Raw genomic sequence first — 27,433 nt, forward strand, 5'->3', positions numbered from 1 at the left:
GACTGAAACGCCAGAGACACGAACATTCAACTTTAAATTTAGATTCTGTAAAAACAGTAAAAAATAAATAATAAAAAGTAATTGAAAAAAAAATCTTTATTTCTGGGGAACAATCTAAAAACAACTGAATTGAAAAAAGTGTTTCGAAGGTGAACCACCCCTTTAAAGCTACAAATTTATTATTATTGATACTTTTTATTACTTGTCTTTCTGTTCCGACCCTCTCCTATTAATATTCCATGTTCTCGTTCAAATCAACGCATAGTTGCTAGGGTAATTTGGACCCTAGCAAACAGATTGCTGACAATGCAAACTGGAGAGCTGCTGAATTAAAAAATAACTAAAAAAAACCACAAATAATAAAAAAACTAAAACTAGGGATGCACCGAATCCACTATTTTGGATTCGGCTGAACCCCCGAATCCTTTGCGAAAGATTCGTCAGAATACCGAACCGAATCCTAATTTGCATATGCAAATTATGGGTGAGAAGGGGAAATCATTTTTCACTTCCTTGTTTTATAAAAAAAAGTCACGCGATTTCCCTCCCCATCCCTAATTTGTATATGCAAATTAGGATTCGGAATCCTTCTGTCCGGCCGAATCCTGCTGAAAAAGGCCGAATTCTGGCTGAATCCAGAACCGAATCCTGGATTCGGTGCATCCCTAACGAAAACCAATTGCAAATTGTCTCAGAATATTGCTCCCTACATCATAAAAAAGTGAACTCAATGGTGAACGACATTGGGATCAACCATAATGTTTACTGGCCAGGTGGCAACCCTACTTCCATTAGCCATTTACTCATAGTAATAAAACTGTTTTTAATGTTTTATAACTAAGCTCTACTAAATTGGGGGCTTAGAAGGCTCTTTTTTGGTCGCTATATTAGTCACTTCCGGGCAACATCAAATGAAACGAGCAGGTTCAACGAACCAACACCCGTAGAAGAACTCTGCCCCAGGTACGTCATTTCAGAAAACAAAACGCACAGCGCGGTTACCACTGGTTTCAGGAAGTGGGCGGGTTTCCTTTAGGAGAGGCGGCGTCAAAACCAGCAACTGAGGAGGAGAGAGAGAAAGCTGTAAAATGGCGGACGGTGGACGGTCTTATATCGGTAAGACTAGATAAGCGAGTAAATATAAACAGCAGGTTTAGCTAGTCGCTAATACGTTATGAATATTTGTGAATGAGATCGTTTATACTTGTATGACGTGTTTGCTTCCCAACTACGTGGGCTGGCAAGTAACTAGTTCGGTGGCCTTGCTGGCGATTTTAAAGCCACCTTGCTGCTAGACAGAGCCATGCCAAAGACATATTATATATATATATATATATATATATATATATATATATATATATATATATATATATATATATATAGCAGCATCGTGAGTAGTAATGTCCTATACAATTATGTGAGGCCCCGCTTTGGCAAAGAGCGAGTGTTATTGTAGCCCACCTCGTGTGTTTTTGTTTTTGAGCCCCTCGGGTAATGAAGCTCTTTCACATTCGTTCCTTCAGATATATCTGGACACGGGGAAAGTAACTGCCTGAATAAACAATAAGGCGCATAGAAATGCGTGCCGGTGTGATTTACTTAAATGGCATGTTTCATTAGAAGAATTAGATCGAATATAGCAAGGCTAGCGTCCGTTCAGGATCCCAGGCTAACTAAATATTGACTTGGCCACTTCCATATTGGAAAAACAAAATGTTGGCGCAAGGCACTCAAGTAGGTCACGCATAGATCAGACTAATTTAGAAATATTTTATTTGTATAAACTCATGCCTAACGCGTTTTGTGTCCTCCTTGAGTGCCTTGCTCCAACATTTTGTTTTTCTACATATGGATTGTCCTCTCCCTTGGGCTGAGGGGAAGGAGCAGCCATTCAATTTGGTGAGTTATTCTACTGGTGAAGTTTTTATGCTTATACATATTTGTTTGGTGTGCAGTATAACTCCCCATATTAGCCAGCATGGCCACCAAACCAACTTGAACTTTAGGGCAGAGACACGTGGAGATTCGGGGAGATTAGTCGCCCAAGTTGATAAATCGACTCTTCTTCGGGCAACTATTTACCCGCAATGCACTTACTTTTTCCGAAGTTGCCTCATGAGGAAACTTCGGAAAGCCGAATCAATCAGAGTGCCATTCCGCTGGCGATTTACATTCTAACCAGCAGGAAGGCATTTATGGGAGATTAGTTGCCTGTAGAAGACTATTTGTCGCTGGGCGACTAATCTCTGAGTAGCCATGAGCCACCACCCTAACACTCCAAAAGCTGTTTTATGTACCTTGCTAAAATTAATGTTTTCTATTGTAAAAGTTTGAAACAAGACATTCTGAACTCGTGAAGGATAGGACACAAGACAACAAATTTTTGTTTTGTGGTCTTCTGTTTCCAGTACAGGTATGGAATCCAGAAAGCTCCAAATTACGGAAAGGTTGTCTCCCATAGACTCCATTTTATCTAAATAATCAAAATTTTTTAAAATGATTTCCTTTTTTTCTGTAAGAATAAAAAAGTAGCTTGTAAGGTATAATTAAACCTTGACTGCTTGAAAGGAGGCATTTTAAATAACCTTCATATTCAGATATATTACTCATCCTTCCTTAACAGTCAACGATGCAGAAACAAAAACGTTCTGAAAGCATTTTACCTCCTAAAACTTTAATTATATCAGAGCTGCAGATAGCTCTTTAAAGGTCAGAAGCTAGGCTGAAATGAAGAGTGGGAGTGTCTGTTCATTCTCTCACAGCAAGTGGTCACAGGCTGAAAGCTGCAGGGAAACCCCTCCCATCCTCTGCCCTGCCTCTATTTAATTATAAAAGTTATACAAACAGTGTACCATAGTATTTACTGTTATGATATTCCATAACAGCAGCTGTAGGTTTGTTTTCCTGCATACTGATATATAATCAGGTGCAGGGAGTTGCAAAGGAATAAACGCAGCAGTTCCTGGACAATTTACGTTTAATTGCAGAGAGTTGCAAGGGAATAAATGCAGCTCTACTGGGACAATTTATGACCAGGTGCTGGAAGTTACAAGGGAAAAATGCAGTTGTTTTGGAACAGTTTATGGCCAGGCATAGGGAGTTGCAAGGGAATACATGCGGCTGTTGTGGAACAATTTATGTTTAGGTGCAGGGAGTTGCAATGGAATAAATTCAGCTGATGTTCTGGAATTGTATAACATATAACAGATGCAGGGAGTTATAAAGGAAAAAACAAAAAGATGTTTATTGCTTTTTGTATACAACGTAATACTGTGTAGAAAATTACTATGATATTTACACTAACTGCTGATACACATTGCCCCCAGAAAAGAATAAGAATACTACTTTTAGTAGTAGATTTTGTTTTATACATACAGAAGTTTGCTTTTCTCCCCCCCCCCCCCAATTATTGCAGGAAAAGGAACAAGCAGTGAGGAGAACAGAAAGGAACCATTCAGAGGGCACAGGGCAGAAAGGGAGAGAAACAAACACTGCAGGGAGGGGTTAAATGAACAGGGCAGAGAGGGAGAGAAATTAATAGTGCAGGGAGGGGGGGAAAGGAACAGGACTGAGAGGGAGAGAATAAAACACTACAGAGAGGGCGAGAAAGGAGCAGTTCAGCGAAGGAAAAACAAGCACTTAGGGGCATGTTTACTAACATTGGAGATAAATATCTGGAGAGATTTCTGGAGATGTTGCCCATAGCAACCAATCAGATCTTTGCTTTTGTTTTCTAAGTTATAGATGGCTGTTTAAATCTAATTGCTGATTGGTTGCCATGGGCAACATCTCCAGAAATCTCTCCAGATATTTATCTCCAATGTTAGTAAACATGCCCCTTAGAAACAAAAACGTAACAAATTAAGATGGAATGTGAACGACTCACACTTCCATCTTCATTGTAACAAGCTAAACTAGTTCAGGTAATTGTTGTAACAAAGTATCTAAATTGTAGCTATTAATCAGTGTTCCAATAAAAACTTGCTAATATGACCAACGCAGACTCACAGCGTATTCCACTCATAACTGTGCAGGACCTTGTCCCTAAAAACATATAGTTAAAAACGTTTGCGTAGAATGGATCGGTGGTGGATAAAGTGCTAGTTTTTTTTGGATTCTAATATCCACATTTTAACACGGCAAAGTATCGATAACTAATAAGACTTAAGTCGCCATCCATGCCCTCCCTTCCACCCTTCCCTCCATTCACCCACTACCTATCTACGTTGGGAAAAGTGGGAGCTATCCACACCAATTTTCACTTACGCGGACAAGGGAAAACAAGCTGTAAGGGTTAACAGATGTCTGCTGGGAAGGACTGAGCGTGACATCACAAACGCCTACTCCTCCCTCACTGGTTGCTGCTGTGTAACTTAGGCAGAAAGAGCCGGCGGCTGCAGAGTCAGATACGGGAAAGTCTTGGACAGGGGGGGGGGGAGGGCTGAGCAAAATTTTCAGAATAATAGACAATTTTGATCCAAATGGTATTAAAATAAAATCTTTCTTTTATTTTATATGGTTTGCTGCATTGTGAAAATGTATGCTATATGTCCCCTTTAACCATTAAATAATCATAATAGGAATGTTTTGCTATCAGTATTGATTTATGCAGCTTAGTTATAATCAAGTACTAACTACTCACAACTAACTTCTTCCATAAAAAGATTAGAATTATTTGCTTTTATTGGACTTTATGGGAGATGGCTTTCCCATAATAAGAACTTCTGGATAAGGGATATAATAAGGTATCGCGTATTGCTCCTTTTGAGCGGACATTGAAAGTGGTGTTCTAACTTTGTTTGCTTTTAAGTCAGTATGGTAATTTTTAGTAACCCGAAACCCTGCATTTCATTATCCAGTTTATTCAGTTGAATTTGGAAAGCTGTCATGTCCAGGTGATACTTCCCAGCCAGTTATTACATAAGGCATTCGCAAGGGAACTAAAGTTATGCTACAGTTTATTGCTTCATTTAATTTTACATGCACAGACCAGTTGATCCAGAACCATTCAGTGTGAATCACAGAAGAAATCTGGCAGAGCATAGGATGACTATAATAGAAGTTGTTTTCTATGGAACTTAAAGAGGAAGGACCTTCTCCTTCACAAATGTGGATGAATCATGACTGATGATTTTTATATTTTGTCTATTTTCAGGTTATAAAGTATACACTCTCTGTGATTTAGCAGAGCTGTACCATTTGTTGAGGGCCCACTTTATCTAACAGAAGGTTAAACGGCAGGTGGTTTCCCAGCAATTTTTTTGTTATATGTGTTAAATTGACACATGAACAATGCTGGTACCTGTCTTTGTTCATCAGAATCCTTACTCTACACTGACTGGGCTTTAGGTGATAGCACACTAGGACATTAATTGCTTGAGGACTGCCCACATTTTTTGAAGATTTTGGTCACAAATTTACATTATTATACACTAGGTTACACAAATTAATCTCAAGAAGGATCCTCAAAACACTTTATTGCAGACAAAGATACCTAACATTAATAATGCGAGAACATTGATGACCTTTATTTTTCTGACAAAATCACAATTGCAAAGTTTTGGTAAAATGTCCTTTATTCCAATCTCCCATTTTAAAGATAAAATGAATTGAGTTGTCATTAATAAAAAATAAACAAGCATACTTGCAGATAAACATGCTACATTTAGGAAAATCTAGGATCCATGGTATACTTATTAATTTCCCAACACTGGGACTCCTTCTCTTGATCTAGAAATACCAATGTTTTCTATAGTATTGTCAATGCCTACACTTTAAAGGTTATAGGATAGTCTCATTTTTCCACAACTGTAAGCCTTTAGAAAGATTTCTTATTTATACAAGGGACCTTGCAGAAATCGATACAAAGCAATTACAATCTAATTTAAAGGGGGAACTCCCCCCTGCATCCTCCAAACCCCACAATTCCCTGCACATGTGATTTCAAAAAGAAACCAAAGATCACAGTGCAATGCATTGTGGGTTATGTAGTTCCTGCATGTTGTTTGTAAGCTGTGAAGAAGTTTGTAACATCAGTGTTTAGTCCCTCCTTCCCTGCCAGGATTTCAAATGATGCAGAAATAGAACTGCTGGATTGCAGCATAGAAAATGGCATTTATTCCTACTTTTTGAAGAAACGTGTAACTGTGATGGATTCTGTGTTTTATGTTGGCCACTTTATCAAATTTTGGTTTGGAAGCCGGAGTTCCCCTTTAATGACCTGGTGGAGGGTATTGCAGATGATACACAATTGTGTAGAACAATAGGTTCATGCAGGATGCTGCCACTTTGCAGAGTGATTTGACTAAATTGGAAAACTGAGCAGCGAACTGGAAAATGAGGTTCGATGTTGATAAATGTAAGCTTATGCACTTTGGCAAAATACTATAAATGCAAGTTCTACACTAAATGGCAGTGTGTTGGGAGTTTCCTTAAATGAGAAGGATCATGGCGTTTTTGTATGGGAGGTGTGTGTGTATGCTGGCTTTCATTTGGAGGGGTTGAACTTGATAGACTTTGGTCTTTTTTTTCAACCCGATTTTAACTATGTAACTGTTCCCATACCTGTATATGAACCCCTCAGGCAATTTTGCTCTTTTATTATCAGGTTTTAAAATGTCCTTTGTGTGGACATGGTTTTTTATCAATATTAATTTTAACCTCTTAACAAAGGTTACATTTTAGAGTAAATGGATAAATAATTGGCTGGGTGTGCCCAGGTTATAGGTTATTCTGCAACCAACCAAAGAAATGCCTATGTTCTGCACAAAATATATATACTGTAGATTCAGAACAGACCTTGAATTCATATAGCTAGCTAATGTTTAGAAGCCCCAACAGTAGTAAAGTTAAAAAATTTCATTAGGTGCTGACCATGTTATTACAAAAAAAGTTAAGCACCAGAACTGAATAATATTGGCAACAGCAATTTGAGCAGACCTTTATCTTTTGCTTTCACAGAACATGATGATCGTTATGGAGGGGGTTTCTCAATGAAAAAACGTAGAGGGCGCGGTCCATTCGCGGGCAAGATGTATAGCGATGGTCCCCATAAATACAGAAACAAGGGTGGCTATGGACCCAATCCCCGTTCTCGTCTAGAGGATGATGATGGAGATGTGGCTATGGGAGAAGCACATGAATCATCCCGTCAAAGATTGTGAGTATTTTTCTGAAGATGGTAGCCTTATGATAGGATTGGTATCTATATGGTTAACTGGAAATCTTAAGGAAACTAAGATCTTATCTTTTTGCTGTATGCAGTATGCCATATGGCCATGGTGGTAGAAGAAGAGATAATAAAAGGGACAAGAAAAACTTTGGTGGCACTCAAAGAGAGCCTCAGCACCAGGGCAGACCAGAGTATAGTGAGGACAAGAGATCATGGTCCAAGATCACGGTAAGATGTGATTTATAACTCTCTTGCATTCATAAGGATTTGGTGAAATTGCTTACATTATACAAACACCTTACATGGATGTTCTGTATGTCAAATTTTCATGCCTCCTGTATTTTTAACTTTCATTAAAATATCAATGCGAAAGTAAATTTTAAAAAACCTTTGTGTCCTGTGAATATGCAAAAGGCCTCTAAAACAACAAAAGTGTTAATGCAGTAATATTGTCCATTGCTTTTTATTAATATTGTAAAACCGAACAGTAATGTTAAGTTTGATTTTTGACTGTCACCCATCTAATTCCTACTAGATACCTCATGGAAAGAAGTATGAGAAGTCCTGGTTACTTGGCATTTTGCAAGGTGCTATAACTGTGCCCTTTACTGCAGTTCAGGTAGGACTGTTTTCCTACCACCAACATGCTTTGTTTATTTTTGGGAATTTATATGAAGACCAGGGAACAGCTTTGAGGGCACACAACTGTGCAGATGCATCTTTACCCCACAGATGTGGGCGGGGGGGAACTATATAGTAACCAGTGTGGGCGATGTCTTGGGCCCATTGAGAGCAGGGATTGGTGAGGGGGGTGCAGAGCATTTACATAGATACAGTTCTGTTTGTGTTGAATACAACCTAGTTGGAGTAAAACATAGGATTAGATTTCCTAATAGATGTTTTCTCTTTTAGTTTATATTTTAGTTACTTAGATAAATGCAGCTTCCAAACAATTTAGAGAAATGTGCAGTGTAGCAACACTCCTCACCAAGTATGAAGTTGAAGCAAATTGCAGCTTTATAAGTAGTTGTCTGTTCTCACATGGAATATGATGGTGTCCTTACCACAACAATTTCACGTAGCAAAGCATTCTGTCAGATATTAGAAAATTGAAGCCCGTTTCACCCTTGGAAGGCAGAAGACCCTGTTATGTAGGAAATTAAAACATTGTGCAGGGGAATTTCCCTATTTATACTGTATGATGTTTAGTGGGAAACTTTGCCAGCATCAACAGGACTGTGGTGAAACCATGGGAGTAAGTCAATAATTTTTGAGCTCAGAGCAGATATTTTTCACTTGTTTTTGGATATCGGCTCTAGTGACATGCCGGCCTGGCCAATACCCACAGGTTGGGCAGGTTCGGGCAGACCTCTCTGTTCCTCTTGCGAGTTGTGGATAGGTTTGGGTTGACCTCTTCTGCCTGCTCTCCCTACCAGCCCCTTAAAGTGGCCATAGACACAAAGATGCTATCATACGAATCCTCGGACCGTGTGTGGAGAGTCCCGACATTTTTCGTCCGGTGGAGATCAGTCGTTTGGTCGATCGGACAGGTTTAATTTTGTCCCGACTGATCCTGCCAGGAGCCCATTGCGCTCTCATCGTAATATGATCGTTCGGCCATAGGGCCAAACGTTCAGATTACCCCCGATATACCGTAGCCATGCCCGTTAGTGGCATATCGGGGAAAGATCGGCTTGTTTGCAGATGTCGCCAAACGAGCGGATCTTTTCGTCTATCGCCACCTTTAGATTTCTGGCTTCCTCTTTTATAGACTTGTGCATACTCCGCCCCTTTTTAGATGTCATTGGCAGGGTGTGTCGGTGCAGGTCTATAAATGGAAGAGGAAGATGCGGGCGGGTGAGACGTGTGACTGCGAGACTTCCTCTCCCTCCAAGGGGTCAAGTTAAAGGAAAAGTAACCTCAAAAAATAGGTGTTTTAAAGTAATAAAAATATAATGCAGTGTTGCCCTGCACTGGTAAAACTGCTGTGTTTGCTTCAGAAACACTACTATTGTTTATATAAATAAGCTGCTGTGTAGCAATGGGGGCAGCCATTCAAAGGCGAAAGGGCTCAGGTTACACAGCAGGTAAGCTCTGTAGAACATAATGGTGTATCTGTTATCCACTATTTAACCTGTGCCATATAGCCTTTTTTTTCACGCCATTGCTACACAGCAGTTTGTTTATATGAACTATAGTAGTGTTTCTGAAGCAAACACATCCATTTCACCAGTGTAGGGCAACAGTACATGATATTGTCATGACTTTAAAACACTTAAATTTTTTGGTTTTACTGTTCCTTTAAGTTGCTCAGGGCAAAGATTAATCAAGGAGAGGTTTGGGGAGTCTTGCTGCCTACTGTTCTATCAAATTAATACACACTTGTGGGAAGAAGATAACATAATTATTGGGATGTGTTTTCTTTCCCACATAATAGTATCATACTGACCATTCCCGGGCTCACTTCTTCGTTGAAGATTCTGCTGCTGCAAAAGCCTTAAAGCAGATATCCAGGACATTTACAGACAGAGACAATTTCAAGGTAAGTAGTGATTAAGGTGTTTAGGCATTGCTATAGATAATTTAAAAACAATGGAAATAAAGTAGTGGCACATTCAAACATTAATAGATCATTATGTTGCAAAATTCTATTATTCTATGGTTGAGGGAAAACTTCTAAATCACAAATATTCCTAATGCTTTATTTTTTACGTTTTGTTTCATTCCCTACCCTACAGATCACAGTTTTAACACGACCATGTCCACCTCCTCAGGCTGTGACAAAGGATATGAAACAGGAAGAAATAGATCACTTAAAGGTATGAATCTATATTACAATTGATGGCTTTAATTGAAATTATTGTTAAATTGCAGTATTTTTTTAACTGAAGACGTTCATACTCTGGTAGCACTTATATGCAAAAAATGGATAAGGCTACATATCTCTCTCTCACATTGATTACTCTTCTATGTTAAAATAAACCATTTTATTTCTTGAAGAAACCCCAGGATTGTCAACGTTTCAGTCCCGTTCTGGAACTTTCTCAAGACTTTACAGACAGACAGTGCTCCGCCCATAGTTTAAAAGCCAGAAATGGCACCAAAAAGGCTTGTGTGATGTCATCAGTGATGTGAATACAGTGTCCAAAACATATATCCCCAGTGATCACCGTGAAAGAATACAAAGCCACAGCAGACATGTATATACATTTCACACAGGCTAATGAAAGCCTTCATAGCAACGCTACTGAATAAGGAAAGCTATGTGCGTAAATCCGGGGCACGCATTGTCATGGTGATATGCAGCTTATCTCCGAAGCACAGCAGTGAGAGAATCAAGCAGCGAACCTAGGGGGAGACAGTACAGGGATTCAAAAGGCGGTACTGCTCAGTTGTTTTAACTCATGAGTGCCCAAATAGTTAGGTTCATTGAATAACATAGCAATACTCAAAAGTGAATTTCAATAATCCCAGGCTCACATCAATAGAAGTTCATATTGAGAGAGAGAGGGACATGCCCAAATATGTTGGTGCAAAACCCTAGACGCTGAATGAGAGAGAGTTCAGTCAGAAATAGAGAAAGGCAATAGTATATGAAGCAGTCATCTTTGGGAGATAAATATCAGTACCGAGGTGAGACACATCCTCCCAAGGTTGATTGTTTTTATCAGGGTCCCAAGAAGCAGTGGAAACTGTTCATTTCATTCAGACCTTTCAGGCCAATGTATCCAGATTAAAAATCCATCTACTTTCCATCTGAAGTAAAGTTTTATCTCTGTTGCCAACCCGTGGGGCAATAGGGCAGTGATCAATAATCATACATCTTAAGGATGCCAGTGGATGTCCCTGTATAAAAAAATGTCTGGCTACAGGTTTATCGGATTTGTTGGGTTTCGATCTGTAGGAGATCGTCATCAGGATCTCCTACAGATCGAAACACGTTGATATATTTTAATGAGTGATTAAATGAAAGTATACAATTTTATTCTAACGCTGATGTGAGCGACTTGCCGTGAGTGCTGCTGATACCTGCACTCCTTCACAATTTACCGTTTTCCGGGTGCTTGGACAAAATAATATGTAGATAATTATGAAGAGGACCAGCACTCAGTTTCCAAAACACAATCATATAACTAATTTAAAGGAAAAAGAAAATAATTTTTACTTGGGGCTGCCAAAAGCTAGGCACCCCCAAGTGATCGCATTTACTTACCTGACACCTTGGGCCGGTACACCTATCGGGAGAAAAATGCACCGGTCCAGGATTCTTCCAGCGAGCACCACAGATCGATTGTCTTCCTGCTTCTTCTTTCTTCAAATTTCCCAGGGCACATGCATGTGCAGTAAGAAATAGGTGGCTTTTTGCTCTGCTGTACATGTGCTGCCGCGAGAAGAAAGAAGAAGCAGGAAGACTATCGTTCCGTGGTGCTCGCTGGAATAACCCCTGATAGATGCACAGTCCCGGTGTGTTGGGTAAGTAAATGCGATGACTTGGGGGGTGCCTCACTTTTGGCACCCCCAAGTGCAAAGGGACTTTCCTTCTTCTTTAAGCTTATGTATAGATTTAAGAATGGCTGTGAATGTTGATTCTGTGCTTTCCTTTCTTGCCTAGCAATGTATGCAAAAGAGATACGATGGTGCTCATCAAGCCATGGATATGAAGGCTGTGCGAAGTGACCCTGGTAAAGCCCCTCTAACGGCCTGTTTGTACCTCTTTGACTATCCTTACCCTTAAGCAAAATCTCATTGTATTCATCTCTCTATCCTAGATTTAGTTGCTAATAAAGTAGATATGATCCTGAACAGAAAAAGCTACATGACGACAATGCTGCAGATAATCGAGGATAATGTACCAGAGGTAGGCCATTTTGTCATAGTAGACTTTAAAATAAATTACTCCAAAGGTTCAACGCCATTATTAAATTGAAGTTGTATAGGGCCAAATATTTTTCTCTGTCATCATAGGGGGACACAGGGACGATGGGGTTAAGCTCCACCCTCCAGGAGGCAGGACACTTACTACTAAATTTGTGGGCGTGCCTAACCGGTTTAACCCCACACTCCTAACTTTATACAATCAGTTTTTTGAGTGTCCTGCTACCAGGAGGATGGACCTCCAGCACATGGATTTTTATTTATTTATTTTATTCAATTTTTGGATATTTCTTTTCTGGTTACTTACTCTGGGCAATATCATCTGCTCCTTAGTATAGTATAGTAGGTCCAGCTCACCGGGGTCATTCCTAGCCGTAATAGGCTATAACGACCACCCAGACACATTCCTGCTGGCTCAAGGGCAGACGTTCTGGCCGGGAGGAGCATGAGGTGAGTACCTACCGTTGGGTATACCAACTCACCTCGCGGCATTGGCTTGGCAGCTTCCCCTTCTGGTCCATTACTAGGCCGGGTATTGTCGGTCCCCGCCTTCCCTCTCTTCTCAATGCAGGGCTTGTGCTAGTATAAATCCTGTCCCTCCCTCTCTTACAGCGCTCAATACTTTTTCCACGCTCGATGCGCCTTCTATCAGTGAGGAGAGCGATGCGGTAGAGAGGGAGAGTGCCAGAATACGTATGCGTTCCATCGGCCATTTTGCGCGTCCTTGTTCTCCCTTACTGCGGAACGCATGCGACGTATGCGTTCCGGCGGCCATCTTGCGAGTCTTTTTCTCACTGACTGCGCACCGGATGGTCTAAAGCCACTGCTCCTGCACGTTTTATAGCTAAAAACTGGTATAGCGGTCGCTAGGCTTTCTCCTTTCTACAATTAATCCATGGCAGAAGGTAGGACAGAGGGGTTGTTCACAAGGGCAGGGGGGAAGGCTGCCAGAACAGCGCAGGTCAAATTTTTTGCCTGTTCAAATTGCCAAATTAAACTGCCTAGAGGGCAGGTGGAGCCGCTCTGTAGGTCCTGCTCAGTGGGGCAGGGTGCTGCACTTGTGTCTGAGAATACAAGCCCTGCGGTGGCTCAACCAGAAAACCCTTTAATGGAGGGTACCTCTCAAGGTCGGGGGCCCAACTCTGAGACTGATATACCAGCTCCCTTGTGGGCCATTCAATTGACGCAATCACTTGCCTCCCTGCAAGGACTTCCTTCTATTGCTAACAATTTAGGAAGAGTGCTAGCCAGACTTGACCACAAATCTAGCACCAAGCGGAAGCGGCCGGACGAAACTAAGGTTGCTGCCACTACCCACTACCTGTCTGACGAGTCAGCAGTTGAGCAGGCATCTTCACAATCTGAGGGAGAATTACTTCCTTCTGAAGTGTCATCAGATGAGGAGGGAGAAGCCTTAGAGGACCACAGAGATCATGATAGTCACCATGATGTGGAGGGTATTATTAAAGGCGTTATGGATGTGCTAAATATTTCTCAAACACCCAAGTCACAGGATGATTCAGGGTTATTCAAAAGGAAGCATAAATCCGAGATTTGTTTCCCTTCTCACGAGCATCTTCTCAATATAATACAAGAAGAGTGGAATTCTCCAGAAAGAAAGTTTCAGACTACCAGAAAATTCTCTAAATTATATCCCTTTCCTAAGGAATTAGTGGAGAAGTGGACTAATCCGCCAGCAGTGGATGCACCGGTGTCAAGATTGGCCAAGTCCACTGCTTTGCCGGTCACAGATGCAGCGGCTTTCAAGGACCCATCTGACCGAAGAATGGAGGGTTTTCTCAGATCAATTTATTCTTCGTCCGGGTCAACCCTACGTCCATGTCTAGCATCAGCTTGGGTGGCCAGAGCAATACAAGCTTGGTCCGAGTCACTTATCAAAGACATCCAAAATGCAGTTCCTAGAGCAGATTTTTGTCATCAGCACAAGCGATTTTTGTCATCAGCACAAGCGATCGCAGAGGCATCAGCTTATCTGTGCGACACCGCACTAGACACATCTCAGATCACAGCACGTACTTCCGCTCTTGCCATTGCAGCACGCAGAACACTGTGGCTGAAAAATTGGTCAGCAGATCTTAGTTCCAAAAAATCTTTGACATCTCTTCCGTTTAAAGGACAGCAGCTTTTCGGAGAGGAGCTTGAAAAGATTATTTCTCAGGCCACGGGAGGAAAAAGCACTTTCTACCACAGGCCAAGAGTAAAGTAGCTGCACCTACCAGACGCGGTAAATTTTTTCGTGGCTCAAGCGGACGTTACGTACGAAGAAACAATTCTCCACAACAGTCGCACTTTCGAGCCAAAACAAACGACAAGAGTCGCACGCATTGGAAGTCCAACCGACCTATTAACAAGTCCGCAACAGACAAGTCCTCTTCTGCCCGACGGGTCACCCCCTCCGGAATCGGGGGAGCGTATTGGGGGCAAATTACTCCGATTCTGGGAGGTGTGGATCAGCCACTCTTCAGATATGTGGGTGAACGAAATAATATCCGAAGGTTACCATCTAGATTTCGCAACCTTTCCTCCCAAAAGATTTATCATGTCCAGGGTACCTCCCGACCCAGACAAAGCTACTGCCTTTCTAAATTGCATCATCAATTTGGAGCAAGCCGGAGTGATTGTTCCAGTACCACATGCGGAGAGATTCTCCGGCTTCTATTCAAACATTTTTATAGTGCCAAAGAAGAACGGTTCGTTCAGACCTGTACTAGATCTCAAACAACTGAACAAGTTCATCAGGTCGGTACGATTCAAAATGGAGACCCTGAGATCAGTGATAAGAGGGATGGAACAAGATCAACTGCTGATGTCTATCGATATCAAGGATGCGTACCTCCATGTACCAATTTGGCCTCCACATCACTGTTTCCTTCAGTTCACATTCATGAATCGCCACTACCAATTCGTGGCTCTACCGTTTGGACGCGGTAACGGCTGCAGCCTTACGTCTACAAGGAATTTCAGTCACCCCTTATCTGGACGATCTGCTCCTGAAGGCCAAATCAGAGAAGAGGGCCAAGGAAGATCGGGACTTGGCAATAAAGCTTCTACAGAACTTCGGCTGGACCATAAACTGGTCGAAGTCCAATTTACAACCCAGTCATCAAATGACATTTCTGGGACTCGAATTCAACACCATCTCACAAATAGTGCAACTTACGTTAGACAAACAAGCCAAGATTCGAAATCAAGTCCGTCTACTCCTCCGAGATCGGAGGCCAACGGTACATCTGGGAATGAAAGTACTGGGACTAATGGTGGCTGCCATAGAAGCTGTTCCATTTGCACAGATCCATTTACGACCTCTGCAAGCAAACATTCTAGCATCGTGGAAAGGAGGAGCTCTCACTCGCAAGCTCAACCTATCCCAGTCGACAAGAGTAGACATCCAATGGTGGCTACGACCGACCAATCTCTCCAGGGGTCAATCCTGGGCAACTCTAGATTGGAATGTAATCTCCACAGATGCCAGTCTGAAGGGTTGGGGAGCGACATGGGTCAACCTATCCGCCCAAGGTCAGTGGTCTCCAGGGGAATCCAAACTACCTATCAACATCTTAGAGTTAAGGGCAATAAAGCTAGCTCTATCCGAATGGACGGAGTTGTTACAAACAAGACCAGTTCGGGTGCAGAGCGACAATGCCAAGGCGGTGGCGTACATAAACCGCCAGGGAGGTACTCGCAGCAAGGCGGCACTGATGGAAGCACAGCAAATTTTCAGTTGGGCGGAAACCAACAAAGTACAGCTATCGGCAATCCATATCCCAGGAGTTCTAAATACCAAGGCAGATTATCTAAGCAGAAATCACCTGGATCCGGGAGAATGGGAACTTCACCCAGATGTGTTTTCAAAGTTGGTACTCCAATGGGGACAGCCACAGATCGATCTGATGGCATCAAGAGACAACGCAAAGGTGCCTCGATTCTTTGCTCGTTATCGCGAAGGTCTAGCAGCAGGGGTCGATGCCATGACTCAAAGCTGGCAATTCAACCTAGCCTACATATTTCCTCCGCTACCCATGTTACCACGTGTACTCAAAAAGATCAGACAGTCCAGTATCACTGTGATAGTAGTGGCTCCTTACTGGCCTCGAAGGACTTGGTTTTACGACCTTCAGGAAATGTCAATAGCACAGCCGATACGTCTAGAGAACAGGCCGGACCTTCTCTTGCAGGGGCCCATCTCACATCACAACCCAGGTCTGTTCGCATTGACGGGGTGGCTGTTGTAACAGACATCTGGCGGAAACAAGGGTTAACGGAAGAGGTTATCTCAACAATGTTAAAGGCTCGTAAGGCTACATCTTCAAAGTCCTATCACAGAGTCTGGCAATCCTACCGAAGTTGGTGTGAAGAATTCAATCTCATTCCACGAACTCCGCATACCAAGAGTCCTGTCATTCTTACATCGCGGACTCCGGCTAGGTCTAAAACTCAGTTCACTGAAGGTACAAGTATCAGCCCTGTCGATCCTATTCCAGTCTAAACTAGCCCTGGATGACACAGTACTTTTTTTTCTGCAAGGAGTGGCACATATAGTTCCTCTGTATCGTCCCCCAATGCCACCGTGGGACCTAAATATTGTTCTCGAAGCTCTACTTGATCCACCGTTCGAACCGCTGGGATCTGTTTCAGACACATGGCTCACCTGGAAGGTAGTGTTCCTATTAGCAATTACATCAACCTGAAGAGTGTCAGAACTAAGTGCACTATCCGCAGACCCTTCCTTTTTAGTATTTCACAAGGATAAGGCAGTCCTACGCACAGTTCCATCTTTCCTGCCCAAGGTGGTATCGTCATTCCACATCAACCAAGAGATTATTGTTCCTTCTCTCTGTCCCGAACCGAAGAATGATAAAGAACGACGACTACACAACATAGATGTAGTTAGAGCGTTAAAATGGTATCTTGAAAGGTCGAAGTCCTTTCGACGTTCTCAATCACTTCATATTACCATCAGGGCCCAGAAGAGGTCTTCCAGCATCTAAAGCTACTATTTCAAGATGGATCAAGGAGACCATCAGACAGGCATACCTGTCCAAAGGAAAGACTCCACCTGAGGGAATTCGAGCTCATTCTACAAGAGCAGTCGGAGCTTCCTGGGCATGGCGCAATTCTGCCTCATTGGACCAGATCTGCAGAGCGGCTACCTGGTCTTCCGTACACACATTTACAAAATTCTATAGAGTTGATACGTTTTCTTCAGCTGAAGCATCTTTTGGGCGCAAGGTGCTTCATTCGGTGCTTAAATAATGGTCAACTCTACATTCAGTCCCTCCCTGCTGTTCTGGGGCTGCTTTAAGTCCCCATCGTCCCTGTGTCCCCCTATGATGACAGAGAAAACAGGATTTTTTATACTTACCGTTAAATCTGTTTCTCTGTGATCAATAGGGGGACACAGGGCTTCCCGCCCTGAAGTTAGGTTGACCATTTGGTCACTACGGGATAATTCCCTGTTTTTCCTTCTACATGGTTTTGTTATTCTTAAATATTACTACTTCCTGTTACAGTATCTTTGTGACAAACTGATTGTATAAAGTTAGAGTGTGGGGTTAAGCACGCCCACAAATTTAGTAGTAAGTGTCCTGCCTCCTGGAGGGTGGAGCTTAACCCCATCGTCCCTGTGTCCCCCTATTGATCACAGAGAAACAGATTTAACGGTAAGTATAAAAAATCCTGTTTTTTCCTGGTTCTGTAAACCACTTTGATGTCAGTGTACAGTAGTTTATAGAAATCTGCAAATTCTTGCTCTATTTTTACAGGAGTATTTGTTAGGCCACCAGTTTTTTTTCTCTTTAAATGTATATAATAACATATTGCATAGGGTGATTAGCATTCATGCTAGTCACACTGGGCAATAAAATGAAAATTACTCGATACAGTAATGTAAAAATAATTTTTGTGCACACGCTTAATTTATGTGTGCAAAATCCCCACTGCAAAAAAAATTAAGTACCACCAGGAGATTCAGGAGAAAAAGAATAAGGTCTGCCAAATGATAGAATATGTTGTTGGTGGTGATTGGGGGGAGGATATGCTGTGACAACAGACACATTTTTGCAGGTTAGTAGTGCCTTTGTGCAAAATATTTATAGATGCACTTCTTTTTTTCCTTTCCTCCTTACTCCATTCTTCATTACTATAGCTACTCTCCCTGGATATAAGCGACAACAAACTCTTCAAACTAGATGACTTGGAAGAGATTACACGTAAAGCCCCCAATCTAAAGATCCTAAAACTGTCACACAATGGGGTGAGTAAACATGTGCCATTCAATGATCGTTGAACTAATACTGAAATATAGTGGATTGTTTTGAATTTTACTGTCTAAATTTTACTACTTTAACTCATTTTCTGAGTGTTCGTATTACTTAAGAACCACTAACGGCCAAATTTATTTTACATGCATTTAGAAAATTATTTGTTTGATAAGATACATTCCTAAAGTTAAATAGCTTGCTGTGCAGCCATTCAATTATATGAGGAAGATGAACCATGCAGAATACAATGGTTTTAGTTCTTACACAGGATGATTAAAGAACCAGTCTCCTGCAGACTACTTGCACTGGCAAATTGCCAAACATTGCCCCTTATCACTGTCCAAGTAGGAGTATGGCTTATCGGTAAAAAGGGTTGAGACCTCTGCACTAGATGCTTCTACAGACACTGTACCAGCCATCCCTGACTTTGCTTGAAGATGCTTCAGGCAATTTTGCCTGACCAATTGAAAGTTGCTTGGAATTAGCCATTCTGTAACATACTAAATACTATACTAAAGGTGAACCACCCCTTTAAGACGTTGCACGTAGCAGCCAGTAACTTATTTGTTTTTGATGCTGTAGGTGTCTCAACTACTTCTGTGTTCTTTACTTCTAGTTAAGAATACTGTTTTAGCACAAGATTTGATTTCAAATGCCTATTTTTCAGCTAAAAAGTGATCGTGAACTGGATAAAATAAAAGGGCTTAAGCTGGAGGAGCTGTGGTTAGATGGAAACCCACTTTGTGATTCCTTTAGAGACCAGACCAGTTACATCAGGTCAGTTTGTGGATCTCTTGATCACTTTCTGGAAAGCACATGGGAAGGGGGCTAATTCATTTGTTATTAATTACTGGTTTTGTAAATGAATCAACTGACGCTCCCAGTGATTTTGCAATCGCTGGAGAATGGGATTGAGCGGATTGGATATCCCATTTAGATGTTTATAGCATATATTTAATATCTGCATTAACAGCCATAAGATGAAGATCTGCAAAAAAACATTTAATATTTGAATACGCTTTAACTTTTAATTGAGCACTATAATCTTGCAACTGTTTCAGTTTTCAAGGGAAGGGGGAAGGGTTCACAAGCAGTAGCAATTGTTGGCCTATGGTGTCTCCAATACACCATTCAGCAAAAGTCAAATGGTCATCAGAGACCAGAACACATTACCTTACATACATGCAGTAGTCAAAAATCAAGCATTGGGTCCTATATATTTTAAGAGTGCTCTATTATATTAACATCAAGCCATGGGTCCCATATCTTTTACATTTTTTCTGGGCATCCTCCGGTCAGATAAGTGAGCTTAATGGAGGGAAGGGCTTTGTTTATTAAATCGACCCATTGGGTGACCACGGGAACACTATTGCCCATCCAGCACATAATTACCATTCTCTTTGCATGATGCAGAGTGACCCTCATATGAGATGGTCCGATTTAGAGGAAATAAATCCTCTACAAACCCTAGTAAACCATTCTCAGGGAAGCATACGATACGTGTGGCAATGCCAGGTTGTCTGCTAGGTAATTTGTTCCCTCCCTCTAAAAAGCTCTGCATCGGGGAACATTGACATGCCAAGTGTACAAGGGATGCTTCAGGCTCTTTGCATCTTGGGTACCCTGCCCCTGGTTGCTAGGCCATTTTTTAAAGCTTAGTGGGGGTAATATATAATTGGTGAATGAATTTGTACTTCCATCAGCTTGTCGTGCAGGAAGATTAGATCACTGGGAATCAATGGCCTCCTCCCATTGCTCTTCATTCATAGCTGGGAGTGACTGTCAGCGTTGCTGGTCTCTGGCAAAGGGTGGGGAGGCGTTTGCTTATGAGAGCCTGGTGCAGGCTTGATGTCTGTTTTTTGCACTCCGATTCATGGAAAATTGTTTTCACGGTGGGTGGGGGGTGGAATTTGGAGGTACTTGTAAAATTGTAAGTGTGGGTTATTCAGTTTTAGCTTCAACTGCTGATACATAGAAAATGTCTGGTCCACTAAGATCTCACATAGGAATAGAAGGCCCAGTAGTGGACAGTATGTGAATTCCTGAAGGGATTTGAGGTGGGGCAGATTATAGTTTTTCAGAGAGGCAAGTGGGGGAAAAGTATTGGCAGCTTATGTGAATGGGGTAGACTGTTGATAGATAATCGATAAGCTGCCTGCAAGGCAAGTTCTTAATTGCCTCTAAGGAGACCAGCCTTGTAGCTAAGAGCAAGAAGCCAGAGGGATAAAAGGAAGAATTGAGAATGGAAAGGAAACCAGCAAGATGATACAAAATTAAATACAAGGTGGCTAATAAACAATGGAATATTAGCAGACATTTAATGTAATTTCATTAAGTAGAGACAGGGTGTATATAATCTTATTTGATAGCTTTTAAAGAACCAAGCTACTATCTAAAACAATAAGACTATGGATATTGTGCATGTTATTCTGACAGGGCTACCTGCAGAGTTGGGACACAGGCATTTTTTTCACTTAGTGATGTATGTGAACTGGCTTGTATACTACAAATAACACATTTCAGGTCAGTTACATGTTTAATGGAAAACAAATATTGAGATCTGTAAACATGAGATCTGTTCTATGACCATACGTGGTTTGGCATTGCTGAGTTTGTAAATATATCGTTTCATTAAACATTATAAAATAAGATTTGGAACAGAGACACTTTAAAAGGAAAAAGAGTATAAAAAAAGCTTTCTACTCCTATTTACTTTTTCTACCCTCTCATCCTAAACACTTTGTCTTTGCTCACACCTTTCATTGCATCATTGTTCATTCCCATTGTTTCATGTTTTAGTGCCACACATGCTCCCTAGCCTTGAAGAATGCACATGGTCTCTGTAAATCCTGGAACAGTCTGCTCTACATCTGTATCCCTCCTGTTGCTCCTCCTTAGGTATGGGGGTTAATTGCCCTTCTCCTACCCCACTGCTCACTCTCTCAAGCCACCCCTTAACCCAGCAAAACAAGTCTAATTAAAATTATATGTTGTCCCTTTGAGAACCCTTTTCATACAGCACTCACCCATCACCTCCTCCTCGGGCATGTGGATGTTTGGTTTATGACAGGTAAGTTCCCCCATGGGGGGGACAACCTAAGGCAGACCTGAAAACAACCACTACACAATAGGAGGTTGGTGGGCTTGGAGGCAGAGGTACAGCTGACTGCTCTCCTTCTCCCACTCATACATGCACACATCTTCCCTATCCCCTCCATGCCAGGAGAGTGAGGGAGAAATTGCCCCCCACAGGGGACCTGGAAATCCTGTCACTACTTGCTTGCTACCATGAGGATGCTGCTGCACACTGGAATGCTTTGGATAAGGGTTTGTTATGAGGGGTGGCACAGCACTGATCAGTAAAGCTGGAAATGGTTTTAACATGAGGAGGTGGAGGATTGTGTGAGGCTAGGGTAGAAGTACTTCCAGGGCAGACAGAGGCAGTGCCACTTTTTTTATTGTCCCTTTCCTGAAACATCTCCACATATCACCCCTTCTTTACATTCATATTTACATATAATCACTTGTCCTCTCAACTTTGCCATTCATCCTACCACCATCTTGACTCCCGTTTCTTTTGTTAATTTTCAGCTGGCATTGTCTTTATAAGTGTTCCATAGCAACTCTAGTGTTTTGGTCCTGAGAATCCTGCAATATGCATATGAATGTCAGGGGGTTTTGGGATCTATTTAAAAAAATAAATAAAATCTAAGATCTACTTTTTCCTACTTACCTAGATTCCTGTCTCTACTCTGCATGGTAGCCTTTGTTTTGAATAAACTACGGTGGCATTGTCTTTATAAGTGTCCTGTAGCAAGTTCTATAGTTTTGTCTTGAGATTCCTGCAGCATGAATATGAATTAATATGTTGTGGGGTTTAGGATCAATTTAAAAATAAAAATAAAAAATCAGACATAAGATTAACTTTTTCTGATTCCCTGGACTTCTCTGTCCCTATTCTGCATAATAGTCTCAGTTTTAAATAAGCTACTTCATTTTTTTTTATTTTTTTTTAGACCTTTAGAATAGTTAATACAAACTTTAAAGGCAGGCTTCAGGTTGGGGAAACAGGTTAGTTAGACAGGTTAGTGATTTGAAATTTCTTTTACAAAGAGGTACTGGTATAAGCTGTATAAATCTCATTTCATTACTTGTGCTGTGTCTTGTGTTACTGTCTTTACAAGAGTGTTGTGCTGCACTGTGGTTAAAGAGGTGCCTTATCAGGGTGGTGGTTGGTGTTTAATAAAACAGAGGGCACAGATAATATCTGTTGTTGGGTCACATTTTGATAACTACATATTGAATAATGCTACCATCCCAAATGATTTTGGACTTCACATTCCTGCAGACATTAAGCTGAATGCAGCAACTGGACCTCCACATCCTATACGAAGACGTGTGCGTGTCTATCTTCCCTCTCCCCGATTAGGGGGAGGTATGATGGAGGGGTCATTTGGGGGCATGGTGTGTGGGTTGGGGTTGCTATTACCTGGCACTGACATTGTGTTCTATTTTGTTTGTTTGTTTGTCTGACCCTCTGTGGATCCACTCGCTGCCCTGGATGACAGTGCCGTGCGAGAACGCTTTCCCAAACTGCTACGACTGGTAAGGCTTTTATGTCTTTAGCCATTAACTTCTGTGTGCCTGTTTTCATGTAAGCACACATTTCGGGTTTATAATTAAGTAATGACTTTTACTGTGTAATAACTTTTCCATTTTTTTTTTCTCTTCTATCCACGCAACAATATATACCCTCATTTTTCTTTTTCTGCAATTTCTTTTTCTTTGTTCTGTCTCCTGCTCTGCCTTTGTTCTCTGTTTTCCGTAACTCAACACTTTATAGGATGGCCGTGAACTTCCTCCTCCAATCACATTTGATGTTGAAACACCAACCACTCTTCCTGCTTGTAAGGTAAGAAATTTGTCAGAATAGGTGGTGTATGTACCTGCATTGGCAGTTTTTTGGGCAACCTAATTATTTTTTTTCTTTTGTGTCTGGTATAGGGTAGTTATCTGGCATCTGATGACATTAAAGCACTGGTCTTACGGTTTCTACAACAGTGAGTGCACAAAGCTCCTACCCTCACTGTTTTTCTATTCTTTTTCTCTGACTTATTTTACATAGTCGTTGTGCAATTACTAACTACAGTTGTAGATATGGTTTCTGCTACAGATAGTAGAGTTGCCTCTTTCTATGCAGCAGTGATGCAGTAACAATGCCTCCTTTTGCAGTGCAAGCATTAGGGTGGAGATTAGTCGCCCAGCACCAACTCCTCTTCTTCTGTGGGTGACTAATCTCCCGAAATGCCTCCCCGCCGTCTAGAATGTTAATCGCCTGCGGGATGGCACTCTGATGGCTTTGTTTTCCGAAGCGATCTGAGTGCCATCCCGCTGGCGATTCACATTCTGGCCGGTGGAAAGACATTTCAGGAGATTTATCCCCTGAAGAAAGATTTGTCGCTAGGCAACTAATCTCCCCAGAACACTGTCTGCCACCATCCTAAGGTGTCCCTAGGTCAGTCTAGCAAGGGTGAGCTATCTGCAGCTATTTGTCTCCTAGAAACCCTTCTCTTTCAATAGGACAATTTTCCTGTTGGTGTCCTGTCTGTAACCCAAATGATTCTCCCTGGTATCTCTTGAATTAGCAGATTATTTTAAGCAAATTACTCTTCTTAAGGGTAAGGTCACACTGGGAGATTTAGTCGCACGGCAACTAATCTCCTCTTCTTTGGGGCGACTAATCTCCCTGAACTGCTTCCCCCTGTCTTCCGCCTGCTACAAGGAGAAATCGCCTGCGGCATGGCACTCACGGCACTTCGTTTTCTGAAGTCGCCTGAAGTTTCCTCGTGAGGCGACTTCGGAAAATCAAGTGCCGCGTGTGCCATGCCACAGGCGATTTTCTCATTGTAGCAGGCGGAAGACAGGGGGAAGCAGTTCGGGGAGATTAGTCACCCCAAAGAAGAGGCGATTAGTCGCCGGGCGACTAAATCTCCCCGAATCGACCAATGTGACCTTACCCCAAGATTTTACAGATTTGTAGGGTATACACTCAATTTTTGTCTTCTGCTTGTATTGCCAGTGTGTGGGTTTTTTTGATGCATGTTTTCCACCATTTTGACACTGTCGCATTTTCTTTACCAGCTAAACAATACGCAATTTTTTCCTAATTTCTTTTTCCCCAGGTTTTATGCTTCTTATGATTCTGAAGACAGGCAAGGTCTTCTAAATGTGTATCACGATGAGGCATGTTGCTCTTTGAGCATTCCTTCTAGTATAAGCCAGAACCCATCCAGGTTTGTAATTTCCTCTACATTATTTCCTGCAGCCATTTATGAATTTGTCTTATTTCCTGAATAGGAAATAGAAATCTGTAACAGCATAAGAAAATGATTGTAATTAAAGGTTAGTATTTGTTTCAAATATATTTGTGTCTTTGGACAGGAGTAGCCTTGGAGAATATTTCAAGGACAGCAGGAATGTAAGAAGGCTTAGAGACCCAAGTAAGTTAAATTATTTTCTGTGTTCCTGTATTGTAGAGCAAACGCATAGCAAGGAACTCACCTATGTTATCTTGCCTCAGACAAAAAACAAGTTTGTGTGGTGGGGTGAACATGTGGGCAGGTCATGCAATGAAAGGGGATGGATTTTGTGAATTATTAAGGGGTGAATGGTGATACTTTTCAGTAGTGTGCAGAATCTGGGGTCTGAAAATATTTTTGCCTTTAGTAGAAAAATGTATTTCCAAAGAAAGATTGCCCGTACTGCCAAATATATTTAAAGCATTCTGTATCCATCGCTGCTGCAAACACTTTTCACTTCAGTTTGTTTTCAGATAGTTCACCCGAAATAGACTTTTTCCTGTTGCTTTCTATTTTTTATTTGTGACTGTTTCTCTAATATTGAATTGTAAAGTTTCCTTTTTTACCTTCAAAACTGCTCTGGGAGGGGAATATGAACGACCCTGTAAACTGTTCTAAATTGATACATTTAGTTGATACATTAGTTATATTTGGCCATGCTAAGCAGAATCCCTGCATTTCATTAAAGGCAGCTGTTAGAATTGATACAATAGTTGCTGATACTGAAGAGAAATGTATCGATTTATTGTTGCAAAATTATAACAGATTAGAGTCTGCACCTGAGCTACTGAGCTGCCAGACTCAAACACCAGAGACAGGAACATTAAAATTTAAACTCAGATTATAAATAAATGGAAATGAAGTGGGGGGGGGGGGGGGAAGTCTTTATTTCTGTGGAACAATCTCAAAAACATTGAAAAGTGTTTGAAAGGATAACAACCCCTTTAAGTGTTAATTATTCAGGACGCTCATTCAAGAAATAAATATACCCCAAACTTTAGCTGTGTCATTAAAGCTACTTGTAGAAGTGATCAAATTTTGTGTATGAGATGGGTGCAGGAAAATTGGTGGAGAAAATCCATGCAATGTATACCAAAAAAATTTAGATGATTCAGATTTGTTTTTTTACCACAATCGTGCAAATCTTGATTAATATTTGACCGTTTTTTTTCCTGTCGTTTTCATTTCTAAATTGCACTGTTTACACTGCAAATAATTCACTCTACAATATAACATTTTATTTTATTTGTAATATTGGTGTGTAGGCATTGTGCCAGGTCATGTGCTTTCAGAAAGAGCCAGCTGTTGTTTCTCCTACTGAATGTAACTGAATATGTCGCAGTGGGACCTGGATTTTACTATTGAGTGCTGTTCTTAGATCTACCAGGGAGCCATTATCTTGTGTGAGGGAGCTGCTATCTGGTTACCTTCCTATTGTTCTGCTGCTGGGGGGGGTGATATGTCACTCTTTACTGCAAGTTGGAGTGATGTTTATCAGAGCACAATTCACATGACTGGGGGCAGCTGTGAAACTGACTGTCTAGCCCCATGTCAGATTTCAAAATTAAATATATAAAAAAAATCTGTGTGTTCTTTTGAGAAATAGATTTCAGTGCAGAATTCTACTGGAGAAGCACTATTAACTGATACGTTTTGAAAAAAAAATATTTTTTTCCCATGACTACATCCATTTAACCAAATCAGTTCACCCCAGAATACATGGAAAATACATATAGGGCAAATTTGCAGCAAGTAGTACAACAAAAGCAAACATCTGGTTGGCGTGGTTTACTACCGAAGTGCAAATTTGCCATTTTTTTTTTTTTTATAAATCCCATTCTGTTTTTAATATTTCTCTTTGGCAAACCCCCTAGAAAAAATGTAGGAAAGACCTTGATAATTGATTTCTGTAATATTCTTTGTTGCCTGAAAGACTAAATGTGATGGATTTGGTTTTGTTTGTAAATCTAATTGAAGTGCATTGGTGGACAACTTTTACATTGATGTATATATTCGCCACAACAGGAGTTCGCTTTCCTTTTACTTAAATATACATCCCCAGGAAAGCAAAACAAGTGCGGATAGAATTGCAAATCTAAGATTGGTATCGGGAATACTGTTAAAATTATTATTATTTTTTTATATTTACAGCCCTGCGCTTTAAACTTCTCAAACACAAGCGGCTAAATGTGGTTGGTTTCCTGAATGAACTTCCAAGAACCCAGCATGACCTCAATTCCTTTGTAGTGGATATCCTTGCTCATTCAGTAAGCCCCCTTTAATGTTTCAGCTTGCTTTTTTTTTTTTTGTGTTTTTAATGTTTTGATTAGCGCACAAGAATCTAACAAGCTATTTCAGTACAAGCTTTTCTATATTTTGGGTGTGGGAGGGGGGGGTTTAATTTCTTTTTTTTTATTTCATGTTTACCAATGAGCTCTGACATTAAAAAAAACAGGATGGTTGATTGCAGCAGAATTTAAAATACCCACATTGATTTGAATGAGTGATTTTCAGTGCTTGATTGCTGCTACGGGCATGAATTCAACATCCTGTGGGCTGTTGCCCTAAAGCTACCTGGCCTGTCTATGGAATTTATGTTCTGAAATAAATACGCTGAGTTATATTGTGCAGGGCCATTTTGAGACAGTTAACCCATAAAATGAATAATTACAAAGTGCATATCTGTGCCTCACCAAGCATATCGTTAAGAGCGATAGAAGCTCAATTCTAACCCAGTATGTTTTTTC

At 41.1% G+C, this 27,433-nt stretch overlaps 1 protein-coding gene across 1 annotated transcript in view; it reads left to right on the forward strand.

Moving 5' to 3' along the window:
• Positions 1-957: 957 nt before the first annotated feature.
• The window catches only part of nxf1.L (nuclear RNA export factor 1 L homeolog), a 38,937-nt gene continuing 12,461 nt past the window's right edge, over positions 958-27,433 (forward strand). Inside the window, exons 1-16 of the mRNA XM_018257637.2 lie at positions 958-1,116; positions 6,961-7,159; positions 7,264-7,399; positions 7,707-7,790; positions 9,609-9,713; positions 9,910-9,990; positions 11,784-11,853; positions 11,941-12,029; positions 18,213-18,320; positions 18,995-19,104; positions 22,896-22,932; positions 23,171-23,239; positions 23,332-23,387; positions 24,510-24,620; positions 24,769-24,827; positions 26,838-26,953. Coding sequence (XP_018113126.1) covers positions 1,089-1,116; positions 6,961-7,159; positions 7,264-7,399; positions 7,707-7,790; positions 9,609-9,713; positions 9,910-9,990; positions 11,784-11,853; positions 11,941-12,029; positions 18,213-18,320; positions 18,995-19,104; positions 22,896-22,932; positions 23,171-23,239; positions 23,332-23,387; positions 24,510-24,620; positions 24,769-24,827; positions 26,838-26,953 — 1,458 coding nt within the window. The 5' untranslated portion in view covers positions 958-1,088. The remainder of the gene's footprint in view (positions 1,117-6,960; positions 7,160-7,263; positions 7,400-7,706; positions 7,791-9,608; positions 9,714-9,909; positions 9,991-11,783; positions 11,854-11,940; positions 12,030-18,212; positions 18,321-18,994; positions 19,105-22,895; positions 22,933-23,170; positions 23,240-23,331; positions 23,388-24,509; positions 24,621-24,768; positions 24,828-26,837; positions 26,954-27,433) is intronic.

This window comes from Xenopus laevis, chromosome 4L (genome assembly GCF_017654675.1).
Source record: "Xenopus laevis strain J_2021 chromosome 4L, Xenopus_laevis_v10.1, whole genome shotgun sequence".
In the NCBI taxonomy this organism is placed as follows: domain Eukaryota; kingdom Metazoa; phylum Chordata; class Amphibia; order Anura; family Pipidae; genus Xenopus; species Xenopus laevis.